Below are 21578 nucleotides of genomic sequence, written 5' to 3' on the forward strand. Positions count from 1 at the left end.
AACAAAGCCATCTTCTATGACTCTGCACTCAAATACAAGGCCACGAGGGAGGCAAAGTTCAAGTTTGAGACAATCAAAGACAGACAAAATAAGTGCTTCTTCCAAAGGCTGTGATTTTAGATGTTGCCTACTACATCAAAACAATTTCCCAGGAGAAAAATAAACAGAAGGTAGTAGTATCCAAAATACTCCATTTAAAAAAATTTTTTATGGATAACTGTCATTATGAGTACAGCAGGAACTGTTATGATTTGAAAGATACAAAACAAAATCAGAAGAATGTTAGCATTCCATAGAAATTAAAACCTAAGCTGAAGGCTAATCAAAATGTTTGGTACTCGGCATTGTTCTGATGAAAGATAAGAAATTTGTTTGGTTTTGTAAATAATTCATATAACTCAGAAAAAGTTAAACTTAGATTTCAAAGGAGCTACAATGCACCAACACTTGACTTTTTAAAAACCTCACTTTGCTACAGGCAAACATTTAAGATAATCAGGGTTATATGAGGCTCTCAAAGGGGAAGGCAGGGAGGCAAGTAAATTGTAGATTTTTAATTTACAAGTTGAGATGGTTTTGGAAAAATAATTTTGGTTTAATTATTTATTCATAGATCTAAAAGGCTAGTTCAGTTTGCCAGAGCACAAGAGAATGCCAAGAGAAGTCAAAGCCATGGGGATGGACTAACATAAATCCATTCTAACTTCTGGAAAACAAGTGACCTGGCGTAACACCATCACAAAGGATAGTATTAGCAGGAATAGGAGACCTGCGGTCTAATTCAGTTCTCTCTTTGGCTTCTGGAGTATCACTTACTAAGAATTTAGTGAAAAACAGCGAAATTCTACTCCTTTAATTAATTATCCATAAGCAGCAGGAAAGAAACAAAGGAAAGCTAACATAGAGTGATGCACCTTGTTGATTAAAAATTTGTGAACATGAATTCATTTTAATATGTTGAATCTTGAGTCATACTTACAAACCAACGGCTAATACACTACAAAACTTTACAAACATAAAATCTCATCTACTACAGAACTCCAAAACTAATGGAATTAATTTCTTCTCCCTTTTAGGTATTCCTTCCACAGAAATTCCTGAAACTGAGTAGTCATTGGAACTCCACTTCTACACGTGTCATCAAAACATGACTGTTTTGTCAAAATGATGCAAGAAGCAATTTCGAACGAGATCAAGCTTATATTCTCTCAAAACACATTTTCAATTCTTTGTACTCCAAGTTACATAAAAAATAAGGAAGGCTGGACTCAATGTAATTTCTCTCAGCCCAATGTCATTAAACTCCCAATGTCTCCATGCTAGGAAAGGATACAGTATTTAAGTGCACTATTAAAAAATATCTCCAGTTCTAAAAGAAATGCTTTTTATTTTTAAAAGAGGGCTGATGCAGTGCCCTTTACTTAGCGGAGACCAGCCACTGACTTCCTTCCTTTACCAGCTTTCCAAGATGATACTAAGTGAGTTTTTGCCCTAATATTTTTGCCCCGGGTTTTACGAGGCTTCTCTTCTTTGTGCACCTTCATGTGCTGCCTAAGATGAGAGCTCTGGCTGAAGCATTTGCCACACTCACTGCACTGGTAGGGTTTCTCCCCTGTGTGGGTTCTCTGATGTTGAATGAGGTGGGAACTCTGGCTGAAACATCGGCCACATTCATCACACTGATAGGGTTTTTCTCCAGTATGAATTCTCTGGTGCTGAATGAGATTTGAGCTCTGTTTAAACCTTTCTCCACACTCATCACATTTGTAGGGCTTTTCCCCAGTATGGATCCGTCGATGCTGAATGAGATTAGAACTCTGAAAGAAACTTTTTCCACAATCAGCACATTTATGGGATTTCTTTCCAGTATGGATCTTCTGGTGTTGAAAAAGAGTTGAGCTCTGACTGAAACTCTTTTCACATTCGACACATTTATAAGGCTTCTCATCCAAGCTTCTTCTCAGTCTACTCAAGCTTGATTCAAAGCGAACAGTCATTCCCCATCTCTGCCGCTGCCGGCCTGTTTTGCGCTGGTTCTCATAGACTTTTCCTTGGCTCGAGCTCCGAGATATACCTCCCTTAGGTTTTCCTAACCGCATGGTGAAGAGCCAAATGTATTCTTAAGAGTCTACACTCTTCTTCTGAATGAATATTTCACTTCCTAGAGCTACACAGCTCAGAATTTTCTATGTGTAGGAAAAAAAAATAAAAAACAAATTATAGATGATTTGTTAATTATTCAACTTTAATATCTCTTCAGCCCATCAAAACTGCATCCATTTTTAAATTAAATATCATATATTAAGGCATTTATATGGAATCTGAAAATATTGGTATAGATGATCTTATTTACAAAGCAGAAAGACACAGACATAGAGAGAGAACAAACATGAATACAAGGGGGAAAGGGGGCAGGTGGGATGAATTGGGAGATTGGGATTGACATATATACACTACTGATACTATGTATAAAATACATAACTAATGAGAAACTACTGTATAGCACAAGGAACTCTACTCAGTGTCTGTGGTGATCTAAATGGGAAGGAAATCCAAAAAAGAGGGGATATATGTATATATATATATTTGCTGTATATGTATATATTCATATGTATATATGTATTTGCTGTACAGTAGAAACTAACACAACATTGTAAAGCATCTATACTCCAATAAAAAAATTTTTTTAATGTATTCAATATATATAAAAACAAAGACGGGCTTCCCTGGTGGCGCAGTGGTTGAGAGTCCGCCTGCCGATGCAGGGGACACGGGTTCGTGCCCCGGTTTGGGAAGATCCCACATGCCACGGAGCGGCTGGGTCCGTAAGCCATGGCCACTGAGCCTGCGCGTCCGGAGCCTGTGCTCCGCAATGGGAGAGGCCACAACAGTGAGAGGCCCGCGTACCGCAAATAAATAAATAAAAATAATAATAAAAACAAAGACAATTCTGGCAAAAAATACTTGCAAAATAATTCTAATAATTCCAGAGTCCAAACATAATAAATATAACCAAATTTACCTTTGGAGTTTTTGTCTGTTGGGACAAGACAAAAAAAAAAAAAAAAAGAAAAAGTGATAATATGAAATCTAAATTTTTGTTGGACAATAACAAATGAGATTAAAAAGTGGAGACAATGTAATATCTTAATAGGAATAAAAGAACTCCAAAAAACAATCAAAATTTGGGTAATAGATTATCATTATATTTTAATATTTACTCCCATGTTAAACTTACACTCATGGGTGACTCATTATGGTGTCCAAATCAGAAAGAAATGACAAATCATACTACTTTGTTAACTATTTCTGTTTATCCTTGTTTGTTTAGCCATTCTACTTGCACAGCTTTAGAGAACAACTGAGTTCTAACTTTGTAGCATAAGTTGTTTTGAATGTAAGAACTACTCTATAAGGAGTGGAAAATTTCTGTGAATCTATTCAATAAATACTGGATGAGGAAAATGTCAATGAAGAGATATTTCATAATTATTTCCTCTAGATTCCAATGATCCAAGAAAGAGGGCAATTCTTTGAAAACTTGAAACGAGGAATTTTTTTTGAGAAAGAAAAATTTCAAAAGAACTTTTACTTGATAGTGTAGTGAAACAGAATAAAAGGTGGTAGGTAAAACACAAGAAGAGGAGGAGAAGAAAGTAAGTTTACATGTAAAAATAGGTTGGAATTTTAAAAATACCCACATGCTACAAAAATTCAAAATTTCAAATAAATTAATTTCATTTAATTACTTATAAGGTTACTTAAAATAATGGCCACAACCAAAGAAGCACAAAGTCCAAATGTGGGAAATGTCCAAATGTCCAAAGGTGACAATGTGGGAAAACCTAGGACTGCAAAGGTAATACAATTATTGGAACTAATTTCCACATCTTATTGTCAGCAAGTAGACTTTAAAATGGGAATAATTACCCTGGGTCTCTGCACACAAGCTTACAAAGCAAATAACTGAAAACAAAAATTACATCATTGTTCTTGCCTTTCCATCATCTTATTGTATAATTGAGACTCCAGGCCTGACAGTGCTGAGACTTCGTGTATTTAAGTATATCTGCTGCAATTAAGGTAAGTATCAGAAAAAGCAAACTGCATACAACACGAAACTACAGAGAGAGCACTACTCATTTCTTAACTTTAGTAAATATTTATAGGACATCTGTTACAAGGAGGTATGTCAGGTACATGATGTTGGTGTTCAAAAATAGCTATAATGGTAATTATACACTGAAAAACACCCCATGTTTATTTTTTAACACTACAGAAGTCAGTTCTAGTAGGAAACTCAGAGACTATCTAAACCATCTAGAACCCTACAGATGAGGAAATCATACCAACAGGCAGTCTGGGTGCCAGTCACCGGGCTATCTTATTTAATTCTCAGAGCAGCTTTATGGGATTATCTTCATTTTACTTCCATTTCTAAGGAAAGGCAGGTATACTTTGGCCAGGTTCCCACCCCCTAGTAGCCTGACCCCTGAGCCTGTATTCTTAGTGGCACAACTGACTGCAGCCCCAACTTCCAACGCCAAGTCCAGCGCTCCGACTGGTGCTCAGCCTCATTTCACAGCAAGTGCGGGTATTAAGGAAAACTCGAGTGAAAGGAGCTGTTGGCCATGCGAATACGCCTCACTGGAATGTGCCTGCTTTCTCGTCCATAAAATGGGGATGACAATAAGGCCACTACATTATCATGGTGTTAGAAGTTTAAATGAATCTGTAAGTCGCTCAGAACAGCCCTGTGCTACCCAAGCGCTTGGTTCAATCTGTTTTATCCTGACACGCGACTGATGGAGGGCGTAAGGAATGCGGCTCACGATCCCGCGCCTGTCCTCCTCTGGCCTCAACTCGCCCGGGCTTCCGTTAAGGTCTCCGCTCTCCCGAGGCCTCTGGCTGCCGCTCCTCGCAGGCCGGGCCCGCCCCGCTCCCTCCGCCCCCGGCGCCAGCGACGGCAGAGCCCTCGCGGCAGCCGGGAGTTGAGGACCGAAGCCGCGCCCGGCAACCCGTTGCCCAGTCGGCACCGCCCCACTGCGGCCAGCTCGCGCTCCTGAGGCCCCGGCCCACTCACCACTCCAGCCCGCCGCCGCCCTCGCTCGCTTGCCCCGCGCCCTTCGCGCCGCCGGAAGTGCAGGCCGAGCCGTTCGCCTGCGCCGCGCGGTCGCTCTAGGATCCTGGCGGAGTGACCCTCTATGCTCACGGGCCCAGCGGAAAAAAGCAACTTTTCGTTTCTTCCTGTCGTTTTGTTTTCCTCTCCTACCCCTGGAAGGCGTCCTGTGGCCCCCAGGACCACAAGACCTTTGAGATGGAGGAGCCACCCACAGGGCCGACGAGCTGCCGCCTGTGTGTCACGGCTTTTGAAACGCAACACCAGCCTATCCCACCCCGAGACTTCATTCTTTCTACAAATATTGTTTAATTATTAATTATATAGAGGTACTTTTGGAGAGCCTAAACTGTTCCCGATAATTTTCATGAGTCAACTTATTTGATTATACCAAAAAGCCCTTACAAAATGGGAACGATCATACTCATTTTACAGGTAAGGAAACCAAGGCTTAGAGTAGAAGTTTGCTCGAGTTCACACAGTGTATAAGTGGATGGCCAAGGATTGGAATGGCTCCAAAGTCTCGTGATTTTCAACACACCCCCTTTTTTCTCTTTAGTAATGATCTCTCCTGGTTCTCATTTCTTACAGCCAACCTCCTCCTCCACCAACCTAACCTGTGCTGGGTCACCCCATCTCCTCTCTTCTCTCCAGGCCCTCGTTTGCCTGCAGAACTCCTTCAGTCTAATGGCTTCAGATACCATCTGAAGTCGCTGAAGACTCCCTAACTGGTAACTCCAGTCCAACCTTGGGATGCAAATATTACTGAACTCTAGACTTATATATCCAGTTAATTACTCAATGCCATTTGCACGTGTGATGGACATCCCGAACCTAACATACCCCCAGATGAACTTCTGATATTCACCTAACCTGTTCCTTCATCAGTCTTCATCCCGACAGTTGGCAATTGCAACTTTCCAATTGCTCAGGTCAAAAATCTTGATGTCACTGTTGTTTCTTTTTTCACCCCAAACCCAGATCCAAGCCATCTATAATTCTGTTGGCTGGATCTTCAAAATATATCCAGAATTGAGCCACTATCAACACCTCCACTGCTATAAGCTCCACCAAGCTGCTGTTATCTCCTGTCTGGATTATTGCATTGGATTCCTCACTGGTCTCCCTACGTCTACTCACAGCCCCAGAGTGATCTTCTTAAAACCCAAGTCAGATCATGTCATTCATTTTGTTCAAAATCCCCCAAAGTCTTCCCATGTTATTAGAACAAAAGCTCATGGCCTCACAGTGGCACACAAAGCTGTCATGATCTGTCCCTTGTTCTTTGTTATATCTGTAGTGCTAAGAACAGTGCTCAGAAGGTAGCAGGCACTCAGCAAGTATTTGTTGAATGAATGAATTTATAAGATGCTTCTTTACAAAGTGCTTTTACATCTATCCTCTGGTCATTCATCTTTATAGCCTTGCGAAGCAGGGATCCTCGTACCCGTCTTAAAGACACATGCAGTAAGGATGGAGAGGGACAAGAGATAGAAAAGGTTATGGGGTGGGGAGGGGAGGAAGAATAAAAGGTAAAAGGAAAAAAGAGAGGGAGAGAAAACAGGCAGGGTTTTATGCCCTCAGTTTATTCGTTAGTATAATAATAGCCAACACTTACTGAGTGCTTATTATGTTCTAGGCACTGTTTGAAGCAGTGGCAGTGCCTCATTCAGTATTCCTGTGGTATGTCTGCTCCTGAGCATTTGCTCTACCCTTCTTGGATTTAACATCCCTGCTTAATCCTGTGTGACTTTCATTGTCTTCTAGTGAACGATAGCCCATCCCACTGATGTTGACTTTACATGTGAGTAGCATTGACTAACTGCATGTGTGTGGACACAAAGTATAGCCCATCCCAGAAGAAGCTTTGGGTCACTGTGTTTCTGCCACCACTCTGTTCTTCCCCTCTGCCTCAAGAATAATATGTCCCACGTAGGGGCTGCGCCTTCAGCCTTCAGCCCAGGATGCGAAGACATGTGGAGCAGAGCCACGTAAGCCCACTTGGAGCCACCTGCAGTCACATGTAACAGGTCAGAGAAGTAAACACTCTTGTTACAGCCACTATTTTTGTTGTTATTTGTTACTACAGCAAAGCTAATATACCTTTCACAATCTTAAGAGATAGGAATTGTTATAATCCTCATATTACAGATGAGAAAATGGAGGCAAGTAACTTGCCTAAGGCCACGAGTGGCAGACAGTTTGGGTCCAGAGCCTATGCTCTTAACCTCTACCTAGCAGTATCTCTCAAATAGAATTCCAGGTTATTTTTAAACAAATTAAATTATTGAAATTGGTCACACTTGATATTTACAAAACAGAAAGCTGAAAGGGGGGAGGGAAAAGGAGGGAGGTACAGTCAGGGTAGCAAAGATAGGCTGTGTTCTCCTAATAGAACATCTTTCTGGGAAAACTGGGTCAAGAGAGGCCAGATCCCTTAATGGCTGGGGTTCCTCTGGGAAACGGCTCGCAGTGGGGTTCAGTGTGTCCCTGAGCCCAGTTGTATTTGAAGGGCTCATTCTAGGAAGAAGAGGCTTCTGGGCTGAGAACAGTCTTGGCAAGACAGCTTCCTTTTACTATGGCTTTGTCCCTTGCACCCCACTCCCTTGCAGACAGACAGAGACACACACCAAAAAGCACTGTCTCAACAGGGAGCACTGCTGCCTTGGGTCTGCATTTGGCAACAATGCAAAAGAAGCCGGTCACATGTGTGGTCCAAGGGCCAAGTGCAGTAAGGAGCAGTCTATCTCCCATGAAGGGCCCCTGAACAAGGGTTCTGTCCACCAAGCCTGAGACTTTGCTTTCTGTTTCCTTTGGGTTCTCTGGGAAAGGAAACTCTGGGAATTCCCGTTCCTGAGTTTGCAGAAAACATCTCTGTTAAAAGCCCAGCCAGGAGGGAGCAGAGCCCCACCCGAATGCTGGGAGTCCAAGGTCAGCAGCTGGCTTTCTCCCAGACAATCACAGCTCATGGGGGCTAAATACAGCACTTGCACTTGCTGTTTTTACATTTGGAAAGGCTTGAGTCCGACTGCCTTTCCTGCCCGATCATGGCTGAGGGACTGAGGGGCAGGGAGGCTGCTGCCCAGCAGGGCACCTGACAAAAATATCCCACTGCTGCTTTGCAGCTGCAGGGCACCTGTGTCCTGCCCACATGGGCACATTGTGTATTGCCAGCTTCTCCACAGATCACCTGATCCGACAGGATAAGCCTCGTGCTTTGTTTCCCTAGGACTAAGGGGCCAGATGTATCCTGGGTGGACAAACGGCATTATTTTAACAGTGGGAAGGTCTTTAGTCCATTTTCTGGTAAACATTCTAAGCAGGTAGCATATGGTTATCACCATGGGAAAAACAAGCTCTTTTTTGATTCCTTCTGGTAATTTGCTCTGGGCAAATCACCCTGTTTTTCCTGAGTTCAGATCTTTTGCAGTCATGTTGATTTTATCCTGTGTTTATGATTTTCCCTGGTTCTGGAGGCCTGACCTGGGAAGACCGTCCTGTTTTAGGAGAGGACACTCATCACAGGAATTCTTCACTTTATCTTTGGATAACATTTACTACCTGCGATACCAGTGAGTTAAGCAACATATGACAAATAATCTATGCTCTGTGGAGAGAGGCACATGGAACTCCCATACATACCATCAGGAAACCGCAGAGCCAAACAGAGAAAGTCTGAAATTGTGGTGTCAGGGTGAGCTGAATTAGCAGCTTTTCAAATTGCCTCTGAAAAGCAAGTAGTGTTGATAAAAAGTTTTGTAACGCCCCAGATGATTGCAGAAGTGCACAGGCATACCTTGTTTTACTGTGTTTTGCTTTATAGTGCTTCACAGGTATTGCATTTTTTGTTTGTTTGTTTTAATTGAAGGTTTGTGGCAACCCTGCATTGAATAAATCTATTGGTGCCATTTTCCCAATAACCTTTGCTCACTTTGCGTCTCTGTGTCACGTTTTGGTAATTCTCACAGTGGACAAAAAAAATGTAGCCAGCCATTTCAGTAAACAAGAAATGTTGGTGCTATCAAGACATCAGCCACTGCAGCTGCTCCAAGGGGTGCACCCTGAGGGCAGCTTAGGACGGAGAGAAACAGGATACTGGCCCTGGAGAGTAAAGATGCGTATCTAAGGAATAATTTTAATGAACCCAGACTCTTGCATCTTCCCATACACCAAAAGGCACTAAAATCATTAACTTGAGACTTCTGCTTTTTGTGGCCAGCAGTCATGTTTTGGTGTTCAACTACATGTTTGGCTTTTTTTTTTTTAAGCAAAAACTCCTGCATATCTTGGTTCCTCCCCTACCTCTTTGGAACAGTTCCTCAGAGCTGTCTGACAGGCTGTCTCATGGGATATAGTTCTCAGTAAGGTCCCCAAATAAAACATAACTCACAAATTTTAGGTTGTGTTTTTTTTTTCAGTTGACATCACAATTTTCAAGCCTTTCATTATTATTATATTTGTTATGGTGATCTGTGGTCAATAATCTTTGATGTTTCTATTGCAAAAAGATTACAACTTGGCTCAGATGATTGTTAGCATTTTTTAGCAATAAAGTATTTTAAAATTAAGGTACGTACATTGTTTTTTTAGACATAATGCTATTGTACACTTAATAGACTATAGTAGGGCATAAATGTAACTTTTATGTGCACTGGGAAACCAATCTGTGTGACTCACTTCATTGTGATATTTGCTTTATTGCAGTGGCCTGGAACCAACCCTGCAACATCTCTGAGGTATGTCTGTACATTCTCCCCTTTTTGTACAACTTGTTAGTGATTTCTTAGCTATGTTATTCAGAAGTTAGTTTTGATAATTCTATTTCACAAGTGACACGTATCGAGATAGGCCTTAAATGAAGTAATATTGTAACAACTGAAAGAAAACAAAACAAAACAAAAAACCCCAAAAGCAAAACTGGGGATGTTTACAGAGGGTTTCTTCATCTGATGGCTTTGCATGTGCCAAGCCCTGTCTGCTCCAGGGCTGGCAGGCCTCTTCAGGCTAGAATGTCACACACACTCTCTTAGGCAAGTCAGGCTCAGCCTTGGGCCTCCTCCCAGGGATCTTCACCATCTCTCTGCCCTGCTGGTCCCCTGACCATCCAGGGTGTGTGGCCTGCTTCTCCCAGGTCTTGTCTGAGACCCCTGAACACAGAGCACAGCATGGCTCTGTCTTTGTCCCTCTAGGGCTGAGCACAGGTCTGGCACAAGGCGGTCCCTCAATTACTGCTGAACAATGGACAACAGTTGTGCTTGACCTGAGCTTATAAATATGGCCTGGGAGCTATTTCACTATTTTACTGAGGATCCCTGTTTGAGTCGTTCTCTACCCTCTCCTAGACCCTGTCACCTTGCCCCGCCCCCAGCCCTGCAAGATTCCCGAGGTCCTCCTGATGCTGGGACTCTGCGATTCGGGGTGACCCTTGTGCTTGTTGTCCAGGCTGTCCACAGACCCCCACCAATGACTCCTCCTCTGGGCCCTGCAGCTGCCTCTGTCCTCAGGCCCCACACCAGCCCCAAGAATGTGCACGGAAAGGAAGGAGTCATGTCAGTGTCATGAGCCGCGGGCTGTGGCTCAGCTTTGGCTCTTCTGCCAAACTTGGCCACGCGGCCTGTGGGACAGGAGTGTCAGAGGTTAGAGCAGAGGGTCAGGGTGGACACACACAAGCAAAAAATAAAGCTTGGACCTAACTCCTTCAGTTCAATACAGCACACCTTTATTGAGTACCCAGGAAACTATGCTGTCAAAGGCAAGCAGAGACAGCAGAAACTACAGCAGGCCCTCCCCTGGGCGTCTCTGTGCCTGCCTCTGTGCAGATGGCGCCAGGTCGGGGCAATCCTGTTGCGAAGTTCACCCTGAACGGTGGGTTCCATTGGCACGGCTGCTCCCAGGCTCTGTTCTTTATGGGCGCTGCACAAGGCACCGAGGGAATCTCCCTCATATTGAATTTCTGTATTTGGGAGACTTTATACTTTTTCCCTTTAAATCCGCTATCCATGGGCCCCAGTGGGAGAATTTGGTCTCCAGTTTGCTCTGTTTTGGGACAAACACCTCACATGACCAATGTAAACTGTTACACAATTTTTGCAAATGCCTTCTTATTCATTCCAGATGTTTTCCATCAGCTGACAAACCCAGATTGTTCTGCATCTGGCCCCAGGGAATTCAAAGCCCTTTCTCCTCAAACAGACATTTTTCCCTTGGTGGCCCTTTGATGGGAAGTATTGAGAGGGGAGGAATGCACACCCAGGGAGGGCAGGAGGCACACAGGTGTCCGAGGAGAGCGGCAACGGGGCAGAGCAGAGCGCGGCCTTCCTGAGCCACTGCCGGCGGTCCCTGGACAGCTCCTGGACCCGCACGCACCCTGGCAGCATCCTTTACAATGCCACGTGGGTCACCTCCTCAATGTGATCAAATTGACTTGTTTCTGGCAGCGAGCTCCTTGTAAGAATCCCTTCGGGTCTTGCTGAGGAAGCTCAGGGTGAGTGTTGCAGAGAGAAGATGGGCTGCCGGTGGTCTTACTTCCAGTCTGACCCCTGCTGCTGGGGCACGGGGCTATGTGAGGCTCATGGAGTGACATCAGAGGCTCGAGGGCCAGGGACGCCATGGTGAAGGGATGGCTGGGAGCATCGCACACCCCATACCTGCTGGCAGCCCTTGCTTTACCCAGCGGAGTTTCTGAGTGGCAGCATGAGACGAGGGCAGACGGGGGCCGAGTGGCTCACGTGTTTGATGAGGATAAGGGCTGTGGTTCTGGGCTGGGCACTGGGAGAGCACATGGAGCCCACGCCCTGGAAACAAGGTCATGTCCTGCTCTCCTGAGCAGGAGACGTGTGGAGTGAACAGAACTGGCCATGCTATGCAGCTACATAAGTGGCCCATGTCACAGCTTCAGGGCTGCTCACGGCCCAGGCCAGTCTCACACGCAGACCCCACCCAGCAAGTTCCTGGCTCCTCAGGCTTAGGTCTGGGCACTGTGAGTGCTCACCTTGGAGCCAAGAGCCAGGCACATGGGACTCATGCTACCTAGGCAGGTGGACAGGTAGAAACACGGGTGCTGGATTCCTCAGCCAGAGTGACCAATGTGTGTGACAATCAGGGCCCGGCCACCAGCGCTCAGAGTGCGCTGGCTGCTGGGGGCTTCGGAAGAGGCAGGTGCTGGTGGGCTACTTGGCCTCCACCAGCTGCTCCAGGCGCTGTAGCATCGTCAGACGCAGGGCTTGGAACCTGGAGGGAGACACAGCCAAGAGGACTCACTGCTACTGGAGGGGACAGGGAGGGGGCGAGCAAGGGAGCACATAGATGCTGGGCCCGGAGACCCACGGCTCCTGCCCAGCTGATTAGTGGCCACTATGTCTCCTCTGCCAGGAGAGGGAGAAGCCAGGCCCACATCCCACAAGACCACTGGCTTTGAGGAGCAGTCAAACAGGGCTGCAGACCGTGTCAAGCTTCAAAGCAGAGTGATCTTTCTATTCCAAAGATTCTCCAGTACAAGATATGGGGACATATGTATATGCATAGCTGATTCACTTTGTTATAAGGCAGAAACTAACACACCATTGTAAAGCAATTATACCCCAATAAAGATGTAAAAATAAAGATGTTAAAAAAAAGATTCTCCAGTACAGACAGGAGTGTGCTGGAGTATACAGGGTGGCAAAGTAGGGATCAGGAAGCCTGCGTTCAAGCCCTGGCTCTGCAGTCACGTGGTGCTGCCTCCTTATCGCAGGCCGCTGTTTCCTCTCTACATTGAACAGGCTGACCAGGTGACCCGCAAGTCCTTTCTAGCCACGGTGACACTGCTGACTGCATGTAGACTGTATCCTCTGATCGAGGTCTCTGCTGACTGCCTGAATGGGGCCTGACTGCACACATAGAAGCCTTTCTAAGAATCATTCACCCAGATGCCAGAATCGGAACCAGTCCCCTGACCGCGGGCCTTCACAGCAGCCTCTCTCCTTCCCTTCCTAAGAGGGACTCTGGGACCGAGCTTCCCCTGCAGAGGGAGAGACAGATCATTGGGATGTGCAACCGGGCTGACCTCACACAGCCGGGCCCTGAGGTAGCTTCCCCAGGAGCCAGCAGGTAACACCTGCTCACCTTTCCATTGAACTGGTCCCCTGCACCTGCAAACATCAGCTGGTGCAGGCAGTTCCAATAACTGCTGCTTTGGGGCAGGCCTAGAATTCCGGCTAGCGCGAAAGGCCCAGGCGAGGCTGAAGGTGCACAAGCAGGCCCCCTCTCGGTTGCTCCTCCAGAGCAATGTCACCAGCAGAACACACAGCCCTGGTCCAGGGCCCACCCGTGCTCCTGCCTGACTCTCCTGGGCATCTTTCAGCAGCTTGTGCCTGTCCTGTGCTGGTGAGATTGCCGAGGCTAGATGAGTGGTCTGGGCTGCATCCCCCTATTCTGGCAGGCTGTCACCCCGGCTTGGTGTCAGTGTTGAGCAAGGGGTCAGAGGGCGGTGCTGGGGAGCCAGGGTTAGCAGGTGTCCCCGAGCTGCGTGAGGACACCTGGCACACCTGGAGGAGAGAGGTCTCCCAGCCGCGGGACTGAGTGCTCTGCCCTGCAGACTTGCCCTGACGTTCAGTACCCACGACTGGCTCTTTAAGTGCTGCTTACTTCATGGTCAGTTTGATTATTTCTCTTTCCTCCTCTTCTTTTAATTTTTCAACAAAACTGTCCAGCACCGGCATTTCAAACTTAATGTACTGAGCGACCTAGAAAATCCAAGAACATTTTAATGTGTTTTAAATTAGAAGCCAAAAGTGTGTTTTCTTTTCCTCGTGGCTTCCATAGTGGCCGATTCAGCAGTGTTAAATCCAAGGAAGAGGCTGTCCTGCTTTCCTCCCACACCCAGCACTGCTCTGTGTGTACCAGGATGGGAGGATGGAGCCCATTCTTACCTCAAAGGCAACTACGATCCCTGGGAGGAAAGATTAAGCTGAATTTTAGGAAAAGCATTCAATAGTGAGTGGAGTCACACTGGGTGTTCTCTGGGGGTGGGGTGGAGACGGTGGGAATGCCATTGTTTTTAACAATGGAATGAAACTACACTAGTCTGAATGGCTCAAGGGATACAGGGTCACTGGGCCTTCTCCTTGGGGTCCACACCCTACAGGCCTTTTCTGTGCAGGGAGTTTGGAAATGTGCCCATTGCCCAGCCAGGACTCAGGCTGTCCTGAGACACAGACCTCCATAGGGTCCCTTCCATAAGCCCTAGTTAGGCCCTAGCTAAGGAGCTCTTGTTGTGGGTCTTTAATGCAATGACAACAAACTACGCTCCAATGAAGGAAAAGATTCTATCTGTCTGAGGGGGAAAGGCCAGGCCATGGTTTTCTAAGACCCAACTTCTTATCTCCCCTGAGCCAGCTGATACATCTGGTGGTGGCTGACAGGAAGAAGAAGGGCTGAAACCAATACTGTACTGGTCCTTCAGAACGGCCATGGGGGCCCTGGAAGCATCGCCCAAGAGGGCTCTGCCCAAGGTCACCTTAAGAGCCCTTGGGGGTCCGCCATGCTGTCCCCCAGCCCCTAACTCAGGAGCAAGCCTCCCCGAGCCTCAGCCCTCACTCACTTCGTGGGGGACTTCCTCGCCCAAGTCAGCTTCCATCAGGAATATCCTGGCGATCTTCTCACAGGGCCCGTGCAGGATTCTGGAAATCAGCGGGTACTCAGAGTCTTTTAATTTTGTCCTCTCTGAAAAAGAAAGCGGTGGACAAAATTCACGGCATCTCTGCCTCTCTTTGTTCCAGGACAGGAACGTAATGGAAGACAGGTGTCCAGGGGGCCTGGCAACACTGCCAGGTGTTGTGTGGTGGACACTGCCCTGATGACGTGTGATCATGTCCTTCAGTGAAGGCCCAGCTCCGAGAGGAACAGTGGCTGAAGGAGCGGGGGATGGGGAAGTGGACCTGGGGAGGCCAGGCCTGCTCAGTTATCAGACCTGCGCTGTGCAGCACTGGACACAGGGCCATGCAGTACAAGTTCTGCAACAGCGGTTCTCAGTGGGCGAGGGGCTTCTGTTCCACCTTGAAGACCCAGATGCACATTCCTCCCCACTCCCTGCTGAACCTGCTGGAGAGAGTGGCTTACCATGTGGTTTTGGTGGGATTCTGAAAGGGATGACAATGTGCCTGGATTTGGGCCTGAGAGGGGTGCTCGTGGTGGGGGCATAGCATGTCCCGAGGCCAGGAGGGCACCTGCCCCGTGCCCTCTGCACAAGCCAGCCCAGCCCTCAGAGAAGGAGCACAGCTGGTGAGCTTGCCAAATGGACAGGGACTTTTGTTTTTATGATCAGGAAGCAAAGGCAGACACTTACCCCCAGACTCGTGAACGATGTAGAGTGCAAACTCACTGGGACCATTTTCCACCTGCACAGGTAGTAACAGGAAGTCAGACCACGGCTTTTCCAGACAGGAGAGACAGAAAGGGACCCCTGGTAGTAACCACATCCTCAGTGCCACACACACAAATCCCCAGGGACCCTCCCCTCTCTCTGCTTAAATTCCCAGAGATGCCAGCTCAGCTGAGGAAACCTTGGTCATCCTTCTAGCCAGGAGCCATGGCTTTCTCCAGCCGCCTCCCCCAACCAAACAGCAAACCACCAGCAACTGGGGCAGGGCCGTCTGTGGCCAGACTTACTCGGAACTTGTTCAGCAGCAGGGTGAGCACCTGCAGGGTGGTCATGGTGCTGTTGACTCTCACGTTGGTCGTGGACCCATAGGCAGGAGTAAACACGGAGGTCTGTACAGGAAGGGGGAGGCAGTTCAGGGCGAGTCCAGAGGAGACACGGGGCTGACATCACGCAGGGTCTGGGCATACTGTCGGCCAGATGGTGCTGAGCAGGCTGGAGCAGCAGGCGAACCTGGGCTTCGGGAACACCTGCGTCTATCCATCCACAAAGATCCACACACAAGCTGTGCCCAGATCTGGGCACGCGCAGGGAAGCTGTAACAACTCACATCTAAGAAAGATGCCTACAAAGCTATAAGGTCCAGCTCTCTGGATTCCAGGAACCAGGGCCGTAGAAGTAACTCACAAGGGGTTGGGGGAACCAGTCTCTCCTTCACTCTCTCTATTGATCAAATCACCAAATGTCTGCTGATCCTAAGGCTGAACATTCTCAAATCTGTCCACTCCTCTCCATTCTCCCAGTGGTGCCTGAGGTGAGGCCCTCCACTTATATTGCATCAGCTTCTCAAATCTCCCCTTCCAGTCTCCGCCCTTTCAATCCATTACCCACACTGTTGGCCAGAGGAACAGCCTTTCAGAAATTCTGCAACTCAAAGTGTGTTCTGGACCAGCTCTGTCAGCATACAGTCTCAGGCCCCCCAGTCCAGACTCCTGGATCAAAATCTGCATTTGAGGGCTTCCCCGGTGGCGCAGTGGTTGAGAGTCCGCCTGCCGATGCAGGGGACACGGGTTCGTGCCCCGGTCCGGGAGGATCCCACATGCCGCGGAGCGGCTGGGCCCGTGAGCCATGGCCGCTGAGCCTGCGCGTCCGGAGCCTGTGCTCCGCGACGGGAGAGGCCACAACAGTGAGAGGCCCGCGTACCGCAAAAAAAAAAAAAAATCTGCATTTGAGGAAAATGCCCCGTGATGCTATCTGTAGGGTACACTTTGAGAAGTACTGTCTTACAGCATGTCCCACAGCTTAGACAGTGCCATCCGTGGCTCCTCTCGTGTTATGCACATATGATACATGGCTCCCTCCCAAGTACCCTGTGCTCTAGCCACATGGCTTCTGCACAGTTATGGGGGCCCGTGACATTCTCACAGGTATCTTGCCTTTGTTTATGAGACACCATCCATGAAAGTCAACCGGGGCATTGTCTGAGGCTTATTGAGTCCTCAATGATCACTAGCTAGGTAGTAAACCTGCTAAACACTTTATATATAATCTTTGATTTAATTCTCACAACAGCCCTTAAAAGTACCTGTCACTAGTCCCCTTTTCTTAGGAAAGACATGGAAGCTTGGACAGATTAAGTGGCTTGTCAGCATCACCCATCTAGAAAGGGCAGAGCTACCCCAAACCCCATGCTTCACCACTGTGGCACAGGGGCCTCCCTGCGTGTCTGACTTCCGTGTGGGTAAGCTCCTCCTTGCTTTCCAAATTCCAATTCACACATTCCTCCCGTATGGCCCTAGCTCTGCTTTTCCCAGTAGGGGCTCGGGGTGCGCGAGGGACTTGTTCAGCGTCCGCAGCTGGTCCCCAAGTACCAGAGCCAGACTCAAACTTGGACCTGCCTTCTGCACAGTGAAATGTAGAATGTCTCTGGGTGATACAGAAAGCCAGCCTAGGTTTTCAGTTTCTAAGAAATATGGAATACAGTAGTCAGGCTATTTCTAGGAGAAGAAAGGTCATGTCAATAAGACATTGTTAGTGTTTCTTCTGCCTGAAGTTTTTTCTCAAGAAGATACCAACCAACTCCAAGTAGGAACAAGGGTACCGTGGCTGTTTTCCCATCTCTAACCACAATGGTTTTCCCGTCACAGAACACATTTGAATCTAACAGGCCAGGGCAAAGCAGTGCAAACAAGTACTAAGTTTTACCCGGTCTGGAAATCAAGCCAACATTGCTGTGAATAAGAACGCTTTTGGAAAATAATTGAGTGAAGCAATAGGGTACAGTTCTAAGAAATAAAACCTGGAATAACAACCCCAGGAAGTTAATTCTAGGAATTTTTTTTTTTTTAATTGTTGCCTGTGGCTCAAGTACTTTGTTGCCTGATTTCTAGGGACACTGATTCTGAATGCATGTAGCGCAGGGCGAAAAAGAGGGAGCCCCTTACTCATCCAGGAGATGTGAATCAACTGTCCAACATGCCTAAGACACTAGTTCCTGTCCTGGCAGGTACTCAATTTGCCTGGAAGAATGGGTCTACATTTCGGCGCAGGTAAATCTGTGACTGGGGGAAAATCTGCCCTTACTGGGGCCTGAATGGGTAGTGTATCGAGTGTTGGGCTGGCTGGCTAAGGAGCCCTTCTTGGCAGGATGGCTCACATGGACATGAAAGGCTGTGATGAAAGCCCTCACTGTTCATTTGTTCATTTCAAAGGCTACAGAGTGCTCAGACATCTCCACGTCCCTGTGACATTTCGAATGACTAACATAAGATTTAATGTGCCCAACACCCCTCTTAGAGATGACTCCTTTAGAGTAGAGGTGAATGTACTGAAGACAAACCCCGCTATTTGGTACCTTGAGTCATGGAGCAAAAAGCTCCTTTTTAGGAATGTAGAACTAGAAAGAGCCTAAACCCGTGCAAATAGTCTTTCTAAATTTTTGAGTAATCCCTTAAAATAGCATATCAATATATATTCAAATACTAGCACATGGTACTTAACACTTTAAGGACAAAACCCCTTTGGAACAAGATTTAAAGAATACCCAAGTCAGATGGTGGGTTCTTTGGCTAATCTAGACATTCTTAATCTCTGTTTAACTTCAGCCCTGCCTCCCCCTCCCTCTCTCAGGAAACTACTCTCAAATAGTCCTGGGTCTTCCTGGATTTAGTAAAGATAACCTATTGTCCCTCATTAACACTCACTGCAAACCTAGCAGGGAGTGGAGGGAGGTCCTGATGGTGAAGCAGGGTCCTTTCAGCTGCCTTGCTGAATTCTTCATCCCGAAGTGCAGGGCACCCCAAGAGTGGCTTGAATGGCTCCCAGCAGACCTCACCTGGGGGACTGTCCTTCAGATCTGACCCTGAGACCTCGCTTTGCCCAGGCTCCCCTTCCCCTCCCATGAGTCATCACCTGTCAAGAAGGCGGCTACTTAACCTAAAAACCTTGGCTTCCAGTTTCCCAGTGCTGCAGGATGTGGCTCTGTTACCAGGACACTCCCCGTCTCACACTGCCACTCGTGCCATTTATAGTATAGTAATCAACCTCTCCTTTTACAGTTTGGTTTGTTTACGGAATGATGTCATCTGGGGAAGGAGCTCTTTTTCCTGAGGTCAATACAATACTTGGACAAAAGGCTAATTGCTGGGAATAAGGAGAAGTGTGGGTTCTCTGGGACACAGACACACGTGCTCCTGGGCACACCTCAACCTAGTTGCCTTCATCTACCAAGTGAAAGTGACAGTAGGGGACAGGACATTCCCATATCAACTGAGCTTGGGTGGAAACCTCACCTGATTAAAAGTGAATTTGGCATCACTTTCCAAATATCCACGCAACTTTTGAGAATGAATTGACAGTGAGTGTGTGATGGAAAAAATACAGGCTTTGGGGCCATGAAGTGGAATGATATTTTGATGTGACTTTGGGTGAGACAGTTCTCCTCCTGAGCCTGTTCCTCCATTGGGACAGGGGCATGACCACATCTGCACACAGGGCCATGGTGAAGGTGAATTCTGACATGACCGCCACGGAGCCCGGCCTACAGAAGGCCCAGTGGTTACACCCGTGCTTGGGGCTGTTCCCTGTGGCCTCAGCTTCAGGGCCCAGGGGAGAGGCCGGGCTGGGACATCACCTTGTGGTTGTAAAAGTGCCCGTTGATAGAGAACCGATGTCGCCGGATCCTCTGGGCCTCACCAGGGGTGCGGCACCTGGGCCGCCTCTGGATCACACAGGCTGCATCGCTCTTGGTCCGCATAAGCTGTGGGGTCTCCTCGTCCTCCTCCATGGGCTCTGTGGTGAGAAGTGGATGAGGGGGTCAGGCTGGGGTGAGGGCGGTGGTGACAGAACTGCTCCCGTGGTGGTCCTGAGTGTGGAGCGTGGCTCCCTGTAGCACTGAGCTGCAGCAGACGGCAATGTGACCACTGTCCCTGTGTCGGAGGCTGGGGTCCAGCCTGCGTGATGCCCACTTTGCAGATGGGAAAGGTGACCCCCAGAGGATAACCTGTGTCACCATGCCACATGGCCATAAGCCTCTGGGCCTCCGTCTCCAGGGATCCAGAGCAGGACTTTGACAGCCCCAGCCCTGTCCTCTGGCACAAGCCCTTCACTGAGTGCAAGGGGAGAGCGCAGAGAGGACAGACACACAGGTATGCATCCCGGCGTGTGGGGAAGAGGTCCCAGATGCCTGCAAGGCCAGGAGGCAGCCGTACCCTCTGCTGATGTTCTCTCCTTTCTATAAGGGTGCATGTTGCAGGGACTCAGGCAAACGACATCACCTCTGCAAGCCTCTGATTCCTTTTCCCTAGGTGAGGAGTCGATAAGAAAGCCTCTCCCGGGTCGAGGAGGGATTTAGCAGGGGCTGCTGCTGAAGGGAAACAGGCCATTCTTTGCTACTCCACAAAGCTGATATTCAGAGACGGTGGTCATGAGCCAACCCCTCCCTTCCTTCCCACCCCAGATGAGCAGGACAGGGTCCTGGGCAGCTCGAGGCCCCCCTGACCTGAGCTGTCTCTGGAACTCTCCTCCCTGGGTCCGGCCTGAGCGCTTGGTTCTTGGGCAGTGACTCTGCCATCCTGAAGAGGTGGCTCCTTTCTGAAAAGAGACAACCGTGGTGCTCAGAGGGCTGCAGGCAGAGAAAAGTAGCTCAGGTCAAAGAGAAGAGGCTGGCTGCCTTTGTGGACAGGACACAGGCAAGAATCAGGGCAGGCAGAGCGGAGGCCAGGATTTCATATTAAGTCAACGTAAAAGATTAAAAGAAAAGCAAAGGATCGCCCCAGTGTCTGCTGGAAGGAGAGGGAGTCTGTCCTGAAGACCCAGTGTACTGTACTGGGCGCCGTTGCAGGGACACAGGGACACACACAGTGCCCGGGTGCTGCTGGGGGCTGGGCTGAGGCAGCTGGCATCTGCGGCCGCATGCCGAGGGGGCTCTCTGGGCTGCCCTCAGGCCTGCGAGGGTCGGGCAGCAGCAACCTCGAGGGGGCCAACCTCCAGGCCTCTGAGCAGGGTGGTCTCCAAGCCAGGGTAGCTGGTGGTGGGCTGGGGAAGGAATGGGCATGATGGGAAGTAGCCACACGGTGAGGAGGAACCTGCAAGGAGCAGACAGAGCATCCAACCCAATGCTGAGAGGCCTCTGCAGGCCCTTGTCTGAGACTGCTCGTGTGTCCACTTTTACGCTCCTTTCTAAGGAGCCCATCCAAACTCTAAGCTCTAAGTCTGTGCGGCTCAAAATTTGCTATGAGTGACCAGGGACACCTGGGGATGCCCCAGGGCCGTCAATGTGTTAAGGGCTCTCAGAGAAGCAACTTTACTTCAATTTCTGAAGGGGAAAATGTTTTGAATTTCTGACTCTTAGAAGGATTTATTACATGCAGAAGCAAGCAAAATGCAGCAGCAAACTGCCCGTCTATGGGGTGGGGTGGGAAGAGGCAAACGTCCACTAAAACGATAAGGCAGGTAGAAAGCCATTTCATCCTGATCGAAACATTCTTCTGATCGTTAAATAAATCTGATATTAAATTCTGATAAATTGATAAAAATAAATTCTGATATTGGAATAAAAGCAGAGCAGGAGGCGGCTAAAACTGTGCGCATTCTGATGTTGGA

The 21578-nt window shown here is 47.9% G+C and overlaps 2 protein-coding genes across 3 annotated transcripts in view; both read right to left on the bottom strand.

Annotated features, from left to right (window-relative positions):
- Positions 1–1173: 1173 nt before the first annotated feature.
- Positions 1174–5152, bottom strand: ZNF22 (zinc finger protein 22). Its single transcript, XM_029244563.1, has 2 exons — positions 5084–5152; positions 1174–2186 (listed from the first exon to the last, which is right to left on the bottom strand). Exon 2 carries the CDS (start codon positions 2097–2099, stop codon positions 1422–1424), a length of 678 nt encoding a protein of 225 aa, XP_029100396.1. The 5' UTR covers positions 2100–2186; positions 5084–5152; the 3' UTR covers positions 1174–1421.
- Positions 5153–10821: 5669 nt separating this feature from the next.
- RASSF4 (Ras association domain family member 4) overlaps positions 10822–21578 on the bottom strand; it is a 34236-nt gene continuing 23479 nt past the window's right edge. For both annotated transcript variants that reach the window (XM_029245575.1, XM_029245574.1), the window contains exons 5-11: positions 20476–20567; positions 19609–19766; positions 15767–15868; positions 15444–15495; positions 14700–14821; positions 13745–13842; positions 10822–12349 (exon numbers count right to left, since the gene is read on the bottom strand). In XM_029245575.1, coding sequence (XP_029101408.1) covers positions 12289–12349; positions 13745–13842; positions 14700–14821; positions 15444–15495; positions 15767–15868; positions 19609–19766; positions 20476–20567 — 685 coding nt within the window. In that variant the 3' untranslated portion in view covers positions 10822–12288. The remainder of the gene's footprint in view (positions 12350–13744; positions 13843–14699; positions 14822–15443; positions 15496–15766; positions 15869–19608; positions 19767–20475; positions 20568–21578) is intronic.

The sequence above is a fragment of the Monodon monoceros genome, unplaced genomic scaffold (assembly GCF_005190385.1).
Source record: "Monodon monoceros isolate NGI ecotype Baffin Bay Population unplaced genomic scaffold, NGI_Narwhal_1 Super_Scaffold_4, whole genome shotgun sequence".
Taxonomy (NCBI): domain Eukaryota; kingdom Metazoa; phylum Chordata; class Mammalia; order Artiodactyla; family Monodontidae; genus Monodon; species Monodon monoceros.

Coding starts and splice junctions, on each gene's coding strand:
- ZNF22 (XM_029244563.1), bottom strand. CDS start 2,099: ATGCGGTTAGGAAAACCTAAGGGAGGTATATCTCGGAGCTCGAGCCAA.